General features: G+C 38.4%; 1 protein-coding gene across 1 annotated transcript; it reads right to left on the bottom strand.

The window, feature by feature from the left end:
* Positions 1-1,770: 1,770 nt before the first annotated feature.
* On the bottom strand, positions 1,771-14,942 carry LOC129777706 (chitinase-like protein Idgf4). Its single transcript, XM_055784142.1, has 3 exons — positions 14,720-14,942; positions 2,419-3,142; positions 1,771-2,358 (listed from the first exon to the last, which is right to left on the bottom strand). Exons 1-3 carry the CDS (start codon positions 14,847-14,849, stop codon positions 1,884-1,886), a joined length of 1,329 nt encoding a protein of 442 aa, XP_055640117.1. The 5' UTR covers positions 14,850-14,942; the 3' UTR covers positions 1,771-1,883.
* Positions 14,943-15,844: the final 902 nt, after the last annotated feature.

Genomic DNA, 15,844 nt, shown 5'->3' on the forward strand with positions numbered 1-15,844 from the left:
GAAATTTTCTTCCAAAAAATTTTTGGTATTTTTTTGTAAAAATTTAAATAATTTCCTACATTTCATCCTTTAGCAAGAATTTTGTAGGTATCATAGTTTTTAAGTTATAAAATTTTGTAAAAAAGTAAGAAAAAAAATTAGGTTTTTCCAAAAAGTTGTCTAATTCTTTTTCGAATATTTTGGCTTTTTAGGCAAAGTTGCTTAAAATTTAAGCAAAGTTGCTTAAATGACCCATGTCTTTACACCCACAACGTTTCACTGCTATCTGAGATGGTGCTGCCAACTCCTAAGACGAGTTGGCATGAAATTCGTCACAATTAGCATCGCAATTAATTTGCATTCAATTATCCCATCTGAGTCAATCGCTTATAAGTAGCATCATAGACTCCGTCGATTTTATGAAAGCAAAAATACTTCGTTTGCCTCATTTATTCGTTAGATTGAAAATCAGGATCAGGTTTTCACAGATAGTAAATTGAAGGGTCATATCTATTAGAGCTTTATTTTCACAGATTGTTCTCCAATCTACGAATGGGTCATCATTTGACCACTTAATTTTGTGTGAACGAGCGTTCTTATTATGTTCTAATTTTTACGAATACCATGAGTTGCGTGTATCTGGAACACGTCTTTTTGAGTGAAAACGATTAAGTATGCAATAAAAGGTCAGAAATTGAACAGTTCATCATATCGTTATAAATAGCTTACATCCATAAGTTCTTCTCTCTTTCTTGATTTATGACTCAACAAAATAAATTTTCATCTGACGTCAAATTTTAATCACCACTTCATCACCCAATATGAATGGAATTCTTATTATGGTAAATGATCTTGGTTTGTCCAATTTAGGTGGTTTTCACGCAACTAGTAAATGCAAATCGATTTTTCTTCATGAAAATCACATATAATCAAGAGGAGTTTGGGTTTGTTGAAAAGCCCTAAGTCTCTTGTTTCTAGTTCTACCAAAATGCGTTGAAATTATCCAAATATTTATGTTTTTTTACGGGTTTCCTCAAAGAGAAATTATGATCATGGTTTGTCCAGTTTTAGAAATTATTATTTTTGAATGAAAAAAATCGAAATTTTTCGAACTTTTACTGTCATCAAATTGATTCATTCATAATTTAGGCTTTCTTCAGAATATTGTCTTTTGTTGGGCATTTTAAAAGTGTTCACCTCAACACACTCAACCCAGGGAAACTTTATTTCTGCTATGCGCGAAGGACACAATAAACAAACTGCAGCGCTCCAAGCGATTGCCATAGAAATCATGAGGACAAAACAACATTAGTGAATCGGACAACTCATGATCAGAATTGAAGTTATCTAAATGCATTAATTACATGGTTTAGCCAAGTAAATTTGATACAAATGGTGTGCAAGCATGATGTTTACAATATTTGTAAGTGTTATAATCTAGAAAAAAAGTCTGAATAAGTGCCAAATAATCATTTGGTGATTGATTAAAAGCTAGCTCAAGTGAGGGGCGCATTCACACCAATAGAATGTGGATTTTATAATCTTTTCAAACATGTGAATCCGTAAAAAATACTATAAAACTACTGTAAATCATGAAGAAGACAATATTTTTATATGTTTTGAAATATTCGAATACCTCATTTGACACAGGTGCGCTGAACTAGAGCATTCAAAACAGTGGACAAACCATACTCATATTTTCGACTGGACAAACCTAAACCATTTACCTTATAACTAATGATTCGATGGCGTGTGATTATAAAAAAATAAAATAAATAAAAAGGCGGCCGAAACAGTTTTAAGGAAATCTAAATCTCCGTTTATTCTCAATCGCTCTAAGCAATACAATTTTCCAATCATTTTATATAACACAAACAAACAGCATCGTTTCAAACGACCACCTTCTACAGCCTAAACTTGGCAGCACGCAGAATTGGGAACTTCTCCCCTGCGCAACTTCCTCGGAAATCGTCGTATGCCAAGTCGTTGATGGCAATTCCTCCCAGTCCCTTCGCTTTCACGTAGGCCGCCTTGTTCCCAGCTGTATCTGGATCCTCGTAGGAAACCCACATACCGTGTTCACCGTTGCTGTCGGCCAGGCGGAAGGCGTACGATCCAAACCGTTTCGTTGGATCGCCAATTTTGCGCAGCGGAGCCTCAGCGCCCTTCAAGTGGGTGTTGCTTGGGTTCGGTAGTTTAGCACAGGTTTCGGCCCAGTTGTAAAAGCCGTCCTGCTGGAGCTGCATACCAGCTGGGCTGGCACCGTCCGCTGTGAGCGGAGGCACCCCAGTCAGGCCGGAGTCTTCGGTCAACTTCCATCCGCGACCATGGGTTGGAATGCTGACAATCAGCTTGGAAGCGGGAGCGTTGTTCGATAACCTTAAAATTTACAATTTATTAGAAAATTTAACAAGGAAAGAACCACTTGTCAAAACATACCAAACTCGAACCAAACCATCAACGTTGTTCCCAGCTACGCGATCGTTCAGTTCGTAGATCGGGGCAGCGTAATCGGCTTCCTTCGGGTTACGCTCCGAGGTCTGCATATCGAACGCTTCGATGTTGACAAAGTCCAAATAGTTGATGATCGCAGGTATATCCATGAACAGAGTGGCGTTGACATGTGGCAGTACCGTGATACCCAACTGGTAGCCGTCCGACCGGAAGGCATTCTTCAGCTCTCGCAGCAAAGCGGTGAATTCCTCGCGATGCTCATCGGCTTTCTCGTCCAGCACTGAATCGCCGGAGAAAACTTTCTTGAATCCAGACCACAATTTACCCGCAGTGGAACGGATCTTCTTTGGTTTATTCTGGGGGAATTGCCACGCTAGGTCGATTCCATCGAAATCGTAGGTTTTCACAAGTGCGTAAACACTGTTGATGAAAGTAATTCGAGAGGCACCACTTTCCAGCAGTTCAAGATACTTGGGAGAGGCGGCCGAGAACCGGTAACCACCGATTCCCAGCAGCACCTTGAGCGAGGGATATTTGCGTTTCAGTTGAGTGATCTGTCGATAGTGTCCCTTTCCGGTATCCAAATCGAGATTTGGATTGCGTGATATGGCTTTGTTGGATTCGGGATCAACAGCGGCATATCCGTAGACTAGATGGGTACAGAACGGCAGCGCGGTTTCGATGTCATTGAGCGAGACTTTACCAAGTCCTAAAAAAATAAGAACAGAGGACATTGCGGTTGTGGGGTTATCATGTAGGTCAAGCCATACTGAAAATTATCATGTGTCGATTTCGGGTTATTTATTAACGGTTTTTATGTTCTAGTAGAGTATGACTTACATCAGCTGCATTTGCTGATGCCAATTAGCAAGTTCACCACACAGCTGTTTTATGTTCGACCCATTCACAACAATTCGCGAGATTACGCTTACGCAAACGTTAGATGCTAACCATAATTGAGCTTGGGAGAGACGGAAACATAAGATTGTAAATCTGAATGAGCTGCAAACTTGACTCGATATGACTTAACGTGCAAAGCATTAGGAAATCACAACGCCCCAGAGTATCGAGGAGTCGCACGAAATTAAGCAGGGAGCTTCTAAACTACGTCGAAACACCCAAATGATTGCCTCATCATGAAAAAAAAACATTTGTGTTAGAATTAGCATGTTGAACCGATAACATCGAACTCTTTCTTTCTGCAAGTTAGGCTTAGAAAGAAAGATTTTCAATCATCGTGAAGAAATGAAATGTGAGTATCTGATTGAAAATCCTCCCGGTTTTTTAAATAATTTCAAACACGTACATAAAAAATGTATTAGAGCTCAGAATATGTTGATTTGAAAGACGGAGAGTATCCAACTACTGACAGAGCTCCAACAGTAACAGTTGCCGGAATTATTTCATATCGTAAAGTCTGCTTCATTTAATATTGGAACAAATTCTTTTGCTCATTGTGGCGCTCCTAGTGGACGGATTTGGAAACTTTTTTCACCCACGTGTCGGGAAATTCATTACCTTTCACCATGTATTTATGTCATAACACCAAACGATAGCATTTTGTAAACAACCGCCATGGAAGCCGAACGGAGAGATAAAATTGTGCACAGTTTTCTTGAAAATCCATTGTTGTCGGCATCTAAGCTAGCTAAACAGCTTAAAATGCCCAGAAATACCGTATGGCGTGTTATCAAGCAGTACAAGGAAACATTGACGACGGCTCGGAAGCCGCATTCGAAGCGTCGGAGTGGAACTGTCGACCGGAAACTGCGTGGGAAAGTCATCAAGGCCGTCAAGAGGAATCCCAATCTTTCAGACCGCGATTTGGCCAATAAGTTCCAGGCCGCTCACAGTACGGTGCGACGAATTCGTCTCCGGGAAGGAATAAGGTCATTCCGAGCCAGCAAACAGCCAAATCGGACGCTGAAGCAGAACAATGTGGCCAGAATCCGTGCTCGAAAGCTGTACGGCCAAGTGCTGACCAAGTTCGACGGATGTATTCTGATGGACGATGAGACCTACGTGAAGGCGGACTTTGGGCAAATCCCAGGTCAAAAATTTTATTTGGCGACGGCTCGGGGGGATGTACCTGCAAAATTTAAGTTCGTGTTTGCGGATAAATTCGCCCGCAAGTACATGATTTGGCAGGGGATATGCAGTTGTGGACAGAAAACCAAAGTCTTTCTCACTGACAAGACAATGACATCAGAAGTCTACAAAAAAGAGTGCCTACAGAAACGGATTCTGCCGTTTATTTCGTGCCCGTGCCGTGCCCACGACCGTCCAGTAATGTTTTGGCCGGACCTCGCAAGCTGCCATTACAGCAAAACGGTTATGGAATGGTACGCAACGAACGGGGTCAGCGTAATACCGAAGGACCTCAACCCCCCAAACTGCCCCCAGTTCCGGCCGATAGAGAAATACTGGGCAATCACGAAGCGGAGGCTTAAGGCAAAGGGAAAACTTGTTAGGAACATGACTCAAATGAAGAACTGGTGGAATCAAATCGCCAAAACGGTGGACGAAAAGGGTGTGCGCCGCCTAATGTGCCGTATTACGGGAAAAGTACGAGAATTTCTTCGAAACAGCAATGAATAATTTTTTAAATTTTTTTTTTATGAAAGAGTAAAGAAAATGCTACATTTGTATGAAAAACAAATTATGAATTCGTTAATAAATGACTGAACTACACGCAATTGTTTGTGTTCCAATATTAAATGAAGCAGACTTTATCTGTATTTTCCAAAATTTCTTATATCAAAAAGATCAATCCAAACAACTTCTAGCTTCAATATAGAATAAGACTAAGATTCTCCGTTTAGTATTGAGTTCTTTTTTTTGGCAGTATAAAATTAGTGTATCGCGTATTACCACGACTTAATACGGATGGGGTTTACTGCATTTTTAGATTTGAATGAATACCGGTTGATTCAGAGATAATAGAACTATATCTGAACAAATATTATTAAACAGAATAAACATTTTTTGTTTTGCATTTTTAAAATTGTTTAGACCCTCCGCTGAACCCACGCGAAAAGACTGAATCAGACAACTCGATACTATCAGAAGCAAAAAAATATATAGGAGGTTGTGTTCAAGACACGACCGCATTGTTGACGTAGAACTACGCTGTAGTTTAATTTAAGTCGATTGTTTATAACTGCGGTTTTTTTATAATGCTACGAAAATTTTGAAATAATCATTCTACCAGTTTGAAATGTTTTTTTTTTCAAATTGTAGAATCATTTGACGATAATTCTTTGATGATTCATTCTTGTGCTAGCAGAACAATACATGCTCGAGATAAGCGCAGCTGTCATCCTCAGTGGAGAAAGTTTTGCTACTGGCAAGCGAAACCAAATCACATACAAAATTTCAGAACGACATTTACTGTCTTGGTGACTAAATAAACGAAATGAACTCTATCTATTAATCTCATCAACCTCGAAAAGAGTAGCATTGCTTCATTATGATCAAGATTCGCGCAAATACAATCCTAGTTGAAAGCAGCATTAATAAATTAATATAACTTATTGAATAACTTGGTATTCCCCAAATAATTTTTGGTGAACAACCTTAACACGTCATAGCGTCAGTAAAATGTATTGATGACAGAAAACAAACAATGTTAACTGCTTGGAAAAAGGCTGAATATTTGCCTCAGCAAAGATTCATTACCAATACCCTAGCGTAAATATTTCCCTCCCTCTATCTCCCCTCCTTGTTTATATTTATCATTACAACTGCATCATTTGCAACACCAAACAATCGTCAATCATAGTGTAAAAACATTAGGTGATTGTTGCATCGTTACAGGGTCAATGCACACGGGAGCAGATGCAGATGGGGTTTCAGCGTAGCGAAGATGCACTATTTTTACGTACGGGTTATGAAGCACGCACGTACGCATACAAATATCTATATATCGATGGCTTTTTTTTTCATTAAATCGTTTATTTACACAGATTCAGTTACATAAGTTTAAAGGAGCCAAACTCCTATCTGTATTGTTAGAAGTTTATATAAACATTTTTCGTTAGTTCTAATGTTAATAAAGTAGAGAACCGATTACTCGCGGATTGCTCGAGTTTAGAAGGGTGACATATTTTCTCCAGGAAAAGGAAGGGATATAAGAAAATGTTGACAATGTTCACACTCACATTCATCACACTCAATTCTTAAGCCTATCTTATATCTAATATGTATTTACATTTCACCTTATTCTATTGTTAGTAAGAAGGGATTTGATTTCTCGCGCAGAAAAAGAAAAAGGAGAATATAAGGATATAAGGACAACCACACACGAAGATCGATAACTTTTAGGAAGACATATATTTGGGGCATGTAATCAAGGTCTAACCGAGTCAACACATCTCTCACCGGCACATTGGGCTGCCTTCCTTTGGCATATATCGATGGCTTGAAGCAACTAAACATACACACACTTATCTCCGTATTGCGCTCTTCTCAACAGAAGCCCTTTCTGTTAATATTGCCAGGCTAGATTAGCTTAGCTGTCGTCCTTTATGGAGAGAGTTTTTCTACCGTCATGTGAAACACAAATCACTGACGAAATTCCAGAACATTTATTTTCTTGGTGAGCTGACGATAGCCTAGCTTGATGATTCTCCACAATGATCACAAAATTCCTGAACCATTATTTTCTTGGTAAGCCAATGATAGCCTAGTTTGAAGATTCTCCACACAATTGTGCAGAGCAGAACCTTAATGGAATGGTGTCAGTTTGATGTAATGATTGCAATGCGAAAGACATCAACGAGTAAATAATTTGGTCGCATCCACAGCTCAATCTGAAACGAAAACATGTGATGACGCAAAGCAAGGAAGAACAAGCGATGTTCATTGCTTCGTATTTAGAACGATACTGAATGTTTGCCTCAGCGAGATCCAATATCTATGCTCCAGGCAAATATTCCCCTTCATTCTTCTTCTTTTCTTTATTCACGGTGACCCTTCGTTGATCGCCGATAAGTTGCTCATTATTGATGGCATTGGTAGGGAAGCTCACGAATGAGCAGAACAAATGTGTGGGAAAATGGAAGTGCTTCTAGTTTTCATCAATTTAATCAGTTCACACACCAAGGGATTGTAATATAAAGCATAAGAAACAAAGCTTAGGGAATTTCCGATTCATTTGGTATGTAATTGGCCAAAATCCGTTCGCGGCAAAAATAGTTATTAACGTCAACTTTATTTCATAAAAACGTGACCTGTTTCCTGATTTGGCACCCTTAATGAAAGAAGTAGTTCTACGTCAAAAAGTGTTCAGCCAAAGTGAAAAAAGTTGAAAATATCTCACCTAGAGTTCTATTGCCTCCTAAATCTCGGACATCATAACCAAGTCTATCGCAACAACATAACACTCCTTTTCATGCTGTGAGCACACATCTTCGTCAATTTCGGATTCAGAGTCTTTAGGAAAAAAAAAATTATGTAGCTGCTAGATACGCAAACTTCGTTCTCTTTGCAGCCAGAGCGAACCAAGTCTGATAGGGACAGCAAACGACGCCATTTTTTTTCCCGCTCTCTTGACATTTCTCTTCAGTAAGGTTTACCATTTCATAATGGAAAGATATACGATCCAACAACGAGTCGAGATTATTAAAATTTACTACCGAAATTCGGAGTCAGTTTAGTAAAAAATTTTGAATCCACAGGAACAGTACAAAATGTCCCCGTGCTAGTGAGACAAGAAGGGCCCGTAGTGTCGAGAATATTGCTGCAGTTAGCGCATCAATTGAGGAAGACCCAAATCAGTCTCACACACGTCGTTCTCAACCGTTGGGCATCTCTGTGATGTCGTTGTGGCGAATTTTACGAAAAGATCTTGGCCTACATCAAATTGCCAGATCAAATTGACGCACGAACTGAAGCCGCTTGACCACCATAAGCGTCGTATGTTCGTGAATTGGGCTGAGCAACAACTTGAAAATGATCCGGATTTACATCGAAAAATCATCTTCAGCGATGAGGTTCATTTCTGACTGAATGGCTTCGTCAATAAGCAAAATATGCGTAGTCCATGAGTCACTATTGTATCCCGAAAAAAATATGGTTTGGTGTGGTTTATGGTCCGGCGGCGTCATTGGGCCGTACTTCTTCCGTGATGATCAAGACCAACACGTTACCGTGAATGGGAACAGCTACCGCTCAATGATAACAGCATATTTTTGGCCCGAATTGGATGATATGGACTTGGACAATATGTGGTTTCAACAGGACGGCGCCACAAGCCATACAGTGAAGTTAACAGTCGATTTATTGAAAACCAAGTTTGGAGAGCGTGTTATCTCACGAAATAGCCCAGTCAATTGATCGCCTCAGTCGTGCGATTTGATGCCGTTAGACTGTGGGGCTACCGCAAGTATATGGTCTATGCCAACAAGCCAGCAACGATCGATGTACTTCGTACGAATATCGAACGTGAAATTGCCGCAGTATAGGCCGATTTATGTTTGAAAACCGTCGAAAATTGGGTTCAGCGTCTGGACTTCTGCAAGCGTGCCCGTGGTAGTCATGCAACAGAAATCGACTTCCATACATAATAGCATCAAATGTACTTTCACATGAATAAAGAATTTCATTGAAACCAAACCATCCAAACCCGTTTTTGATTTATTTTGAAAAAAAAAAATTTGTAGGGCTCTTATTGAAAAACCTGATATTATGGAACGGATGTTATGCGGAATGCTGTAAAGGTGTCTAGTTTGACCCAGTTCAAGGTCTTTATCGTCCGAATTTGGGACGTAATGTCGATGGAAGCCGTAAAATGATCAAAGTTTGAATATGTGAGAGATTATATTGAACTCGGTGCACATATGAAATAGAAAGTGATTCTTTTGAACAACTGGCAATGTAAAATGTACCATGCGTGTGCAGTTTTGATACGGATGTAGCAGATTTGAATTTCGTAATCCAAATACAATTCCTCGATAATGACATTCGTACAAATCGGGTGATAAGGTGACTAATACGAAGGAAGTAAGAAGTTTTCCAATGATGCTCCTGAATTAATGTGTTGAAATTATCACCTCACAATTCACAACAGAAGTTTGGATTTGTTATCATAGAATCCAATAGAACAATAAAACAAGACTCGGCTATCGCAAATTCGATAGCAATTAATGCTTATTCCGAATTCTCATAATTGGATCAGATCCACCTTCCGAGCTCTGATAAACTCGATTTACAGTTCGTCATGACAATGAAAAAATCTCCATGCTAATTTTTACCATGTTTTTCGCCTGATCAATTATATGTGGCATGTTCGCGTGTTGGAAAGCCTTCATCTTTATTTATTTAGCCGCCGGACAACGAAACGCATATTGTAGTTTCCACAAAGTATTCAATTTCTCTAACATGTGGATCAGAAAAAATGAGAATGTTGGTAATTAATCAAATTAAAAATCAATTTTGGGCAGAACAAAGTTTGCCTGATAACAATTCAACAAAGCAACAGGCTAATTTTTTGTGACAAAAAAAAATACTCGAAAGCAAATGAATGCGTGATATCTCGCGATATTCTTGATTTGTTCTTCAAGATGCCACCCAAAATAGTTCGCTATGAATCATGCGGAGTGTGTGGCACTGGAAAATTTAAACTTTGCCAGGAACTTATTCCGAAGCTATTAAGCTATGGAATTTCGGATATGTCTTTCCCATCACATTGAATACAATGAAAATGGTTTGATCTACTCTCATTCAGCATCGATACGCAATACGTATAAAGCATTCCAATTCCAAATAAAACGGATGAAGGTATTTAGCCACGAAACAGAGCATCTGAACAAACCTCACCAAATTATACCACAATTCTCCGCCAAGTGATGGCGCTTATGGTTTGGGCAGTACATTCAATTGGCATCGCAATTAATTTCACATTCAATTACCCTCCAATGCGAACATCACCGTCCCACGCCATCGAAGGGTCCTCTGCCACGACATCGCCGTTTACAACGCATAGCCTTCGTGGAACACGGCAAAGATACTTTGTTTGCCACGTTTGATGTTTTCATTGGATCGTGAAATTGAAAGTCAAGTTCAGCATTTCGGAGCAAGAAAATAGAAAGGCCCCTGCGGATCTCGAGCTGCCTAGAAGCGTCGAATTCAGCTGTTCTGCTGCTGGACCACGCGTTTTAGTGTTTCAATGGGATAATATCTTCTGGGAGAATGAATGAACTAGAAACTCAAAACCTTCGGTTTCATTGAAATGCACACATTCGGGTTTCAATGAATTTGCTACGATAAGTGGCAAAGTGAGAATATGTTTTTCGAGGGAAATCGATGTTGAAGGAACGCTGCTGAACTGTAAGATGAGTAATAATAGGCAGCAATCTCTCAAATTATTATTGGAAATTCAAAGATAGAACGTGAGAATTAACGTTTTTACGAAATTAACGTTTTAAAAAGTCATATTAATTATATAAAAAATATAAAAAAAGCGAATAAACGTTGATGATTGCTGAAAAAAAAATCTGATGATTTAAAAAAATCATTCAAAAAAAAATATCGAAAAAAAAGAGCAATTTCATGCTCTAGAGCAGGGGTTCTCAAACTATTTCGGGCAATAGACCCCTTTTCCAATATTAAGTGATACTTCAGACCCCTATAGTCGAACTTTTAAAATCAATATATATTTCTAGTTTTTGTTTCATTCATACAAAAATGTTACTAATTTAAACACTTTGCGGTTGAATAACCTTTTATAATACCGTAACAACAATATTGCCACCGACAGAAAATATATTTTCGAGTAATCCTTCAATCCTCCAAGACACTTCATGTCTTTACTACATTCTTTGTAGAAACCAGAATGCTTATCGGTGCTCTGAGAAAGCCAGCTCAGTCTGGCTTCCACAACTTTCGGAAAGTCTGTACTAGACAGAGGACGACCTGGATATCTGGATGTTTTACCAAAGTATTGAAGATTCCAGACAAATCTGGAAGTCTGGCAACCGTGAGTTAACCCTTTGAGGCACAGAATTTCAGAAAATAAAAATACCCATGTTGCACATAAATTTTATATAATTCAAAATTGAAAAAAATTGGTGTGTTGTCATATGATGATAAACCTTGCCAACGCAATCAAATATATTTCTGACATTTACTAATGGTGCTGCCAATCGTTTTACATAAAAAGGTTCCGAAAAAAATGTATGAGCATGCATCTATGCTAATATTTTTAGGTGGGTCAAAAAATGTCCCACCATACGTTATTACGAATCAAAAAGGTGACATTTTTAATGCTACCGTGGCCTATAGGTTAAGCGGGTGAACATGATATCATTTTCTCATAAGAATTCAACCAAATAAATAGATGTAAGATTATATAAATATTAATTCAATTGTTAATATGTCAATAAAAATTACTCACAAATACTGAAGTAGGCAATTAATTTTCGAAAAAAAAATTGAATTGATCACACGTTAAAGATAATAATTCAAAAACATGAGATGAACCTGGTGAAAAAGTATATTGAGATATTGAGACAACATCAAATTCAATCACCAATGCCCCTGCAGTTCATGACAAATGAACCGAACTTCATTACATGAAACCGAAACTCCATCACGTGGATCATTTGGCTTTTGCATTATTTCCACAACTAATTCATTTCAATGTCTCACTGAGAATGAACGTCAGAAATATTCATACGTATCTTCGATCAACTAACAGTGGAAGAAAACAAAATTCCATTCGGAGAAATATCATCTCACTGACACCGCATCAGACGTTTATACGTGTGTTCGTGTGTATGTTTTCATGGTTTGTTTTTAGCCCGGTCCCATTTTTGTGCCGCTTCTTGCACACACTTCGATGGACAACTGCACATTCGAGTACTGGGTTTATGGCCAGCGGAAATTTCACCAGGACGCAATGAAAGGTGATATTTGCGGCTTGAGCATTCACTGACATCGAGAATGAACTGAAATTGACCAGCAAACATTAAGTCGTATGAATAGCTATAATTGGAGGCGATATACATACAACCAAGACACATTTGTATGATATATGATGCAGATAACTAGCATATACACACAAAAGTGGAGGCGATATACGTATATGCCATATTTTGTACGCATATAAAGTCGTATATAACGATATGCGATGCTTTTTGGACTGATATGCGATTTGATACGACAACGTTACCACTGAATCCATCGATGACATGGAAAATCGTGTTTTTGCATTTTATGCGATTTTAGATATATATGATCGATATTTTGATCGATATTTTATGCGATTGTGATTTGATACGAAATTATATGTGACTTATCATGTGCAAAGTTATACGATTTAATGTTTGCTGGGTTCTGTCAATGGAACGAAAATCATATCAAAACTAACATGATGTTGAGCCAGCAGTCAAATCGTTATCGGCTCCATGGTAGAAAGGAGTGAAGAGTGTCGGCGGAGATATTTTGCACTGAAAAAATTTGCTTTTCTATTTCAACATGTTCTCTCGAAATTTTGCATCCATGCTGGTGACTTCCTTTCTATTTCTACTAATACAATCTTTTGAATTCAATTAGTAAATGGGTATATTCAAGTTCCAACAAATTTCAGAACGCAAATGACAAATGCACTTGCCAAATTTTTCATCTTATACGGACTTATGCGTGCTCACCGGTTTGTTGAGTTTTTGAAAAGTACAATAATAATACTGTCTACTAGAAATCAAGTTGGATCACGTAACACAACTTATACTGTATCATGAAAGTTTCAAACAAGAACTTGTGTAAAATATTGGGAGTCAATTTTTAGACCTCGTCGACCCCCAAAATCAATTTTCGTCCATGTCAACCTCTGAGAAACCAATATCGACCCCAAGGTCCCTGCCTGCCCCTGCTCTAGAGCGTTTCCAAAATCATTGACCATTTCTCCAAAAATCTTTCTCGAAAGCCAGCTGTTTGATTAAATTATAATGATGTTCGACAATTTTTTTTTTGAAGGTTAATGAACCTACAATTAAAATTTTTACACTTTTAAATATTTAAAACTTACTCAGAAATTGAATTTTATATTGGAAAATGTATCTCTCATACATTCCCCTCTCTTTATCTGTCTATATTTTTAGAGTAAAGTTTGACGGCTAGTAGCGAATCGTCAAACTCACGAAAATGAAGATATATATATTTATTTGAATAATGAATATTCCATACTTTGCGAATTTATACCTTTTTAAAGAAAGTAATGCAAAAAAAACTGTGAAGATTATCATCTAAAGATGAAGACCTTGATTGTGTTTTGGAGTGACGAGTTCAATGATAGGCCGGAATTAAAAAATGATCGAAAATACTTGACACTTTTTTAAAAATAGATTAAAATATCCTAAAATGAACTAGGACTGAAATCGAGGCAACGGACAGCCATGTAGACTTTATTCAAATACCAGGACGGAATTAAGAGTGATTTCATAACATTTCTCGAAATAACAGAAATAGAAAACATGCTTAGTCGATCACTACCATTCACATGAGAATAACTGCACTATCCTCTGACCTAATATATATCACTCTGCAAAAAAACAGATTCATAAGCACACGTAACTGCACAATCATAAACAAAGCATGAGAAAATGCCGAATGCGATTCTCCGTACGTACTTCCATAACTCTTGTTGATACTGTTCGCTATTTATTTTGCAATACTACGAAGTCATTATTGACGATCATGGCTTAAATGTTATTCAATTCCACAGAAATCACAAGTACCATCAATTTCACATGTACACATTATTAATTCGTCTTTATTTTTTGTTTGTTCGCACAAACCGGCACATCTCATATTTCTAAGTGTGAGTACCCATTTCTGTCGATAAGACAACCCAGACAAAGCTATAGAGGTCATCGGTGATCACTACTCGCATGGATTTCGGTTACGATTCGCCACCATCCGATCATATATTATTCGGACATTTACACTGACAGGGGGAAACTACTGGAAAACATTGAATTCGTCGAGTTGAAGATTTATGCGTTGAATTGGAAGCAGCGTATGCACACGGGACATAAATTCAACTGAAAAAAACCACCGCAATTAACAACCGATGGCAAACGGTAGATCACATCCAATTAGTCATTCTAGAAGTGTCAACAACCATAGCAGCGCAGCAAACTGCAAAGAACTTCGAAACAATAACATTTTTTGTATCACAATCGAGGTGACCGATGCGGAAAAAAGGAAACCGCAGAATCAACCGCAGCCGCCGGGTCTCGATGAGATCACCACCTATTTAGATCTGTTCGCCGATGTGACGACTTACCTTCGATGAGGAAATTTCCGCCATCGTAGTAACACAGGACCTTGGTGGTCGACTGTTGACTGTGGCCACTGTGGACCAGTGCCAGTACGAGACACACCACCGACGAGACAGCTGAACCGATCAGCCTCATGATGCCTGTTATTCACTCACGCACGCACTTATAGTAACACAACAACAGCGTTCCAAACGATCGAAGCGTTCACTAGACGACTGGCCGGTGGCGATTAGTAGTTGCAAGTTTTATATGGATCTCCCGCAGGCTTCTTCATACGGAGCGCTAGGTTTCTTCCAAGAAAACGCTGACCGGTGAGAGGTGTGCGAGCGAAGATCGATCGCTAGTAGAAGCTGAGAGTGAGAGATTCGAAAATACTCCAGAAGCTTCGAAGCACTGAGTGGCTTAACATTGCCAAAATGGGTTCAGATATATTCATCAATCTATTATCTGATAATCTACGTGGAAATGACTCGTAGAGATCAACAATCATATGTTTTGCTTATTTTGATTCTGTATGGTTATGATCAAGCTACGGATACTGCTGATACATGTTACGATTCGTAATAAGCTAATGGTATGTCTCGACCAGTTGTAAAGTGTTCTATTTTCGAATATTTATTTCTCTTATCTAACACCTTTCGTTAATATCAGAAATATTTAGTTTCCTTCTCCGTCCTAAAAGGCACGATTTTAGACTCCCCCTCCCCCTCTCTGAACAAGCGTGAACATTGTCATACCCCGCCCCTTGTTTAATCTTTAAATAATTGTGAGTATACAATTTTATCTTTGTTACCTACGAAGATGCAAAGGCTATCTGGTTTGCCAACACGGAAACGCGGAATATACAGTGAGGGACAATTCGCATCCAAATGTATACTACCAATTCCAAAGATTGATCTTGAGCTTTACTGATTGTGCAAACGTCAATCGAATGAAAATGAATGGATTTGAAATTATTATCAGATACAGTTTTAATTTATGTTTTTTTAAATACTTGCCTGAAATATATTGCTATCCCATAGAATATATATTTAATACAAGAAAGTTAATTTACGTTCATTGCTTCATTTCCGAAGTGTGCGTTCCATCTGGAAATCCTAAGATCCCTGATGTATTGGCAGTAGCAAACA

This window comes from Toxorhynchites rutilus, chromosome 3, assembly GCF_029784135.1.
Source record: "Toxorhynchites rutilus septentrionalis strain SRP chromosome 3, ASM2978413v1, whole genome shotgun sequence".
NCBI lineage: Eukaryota > Metazoa > Arthropoda > Insecta > Diptera > Culicidae > Toxorhynchites > Toxorhynchites rutilus.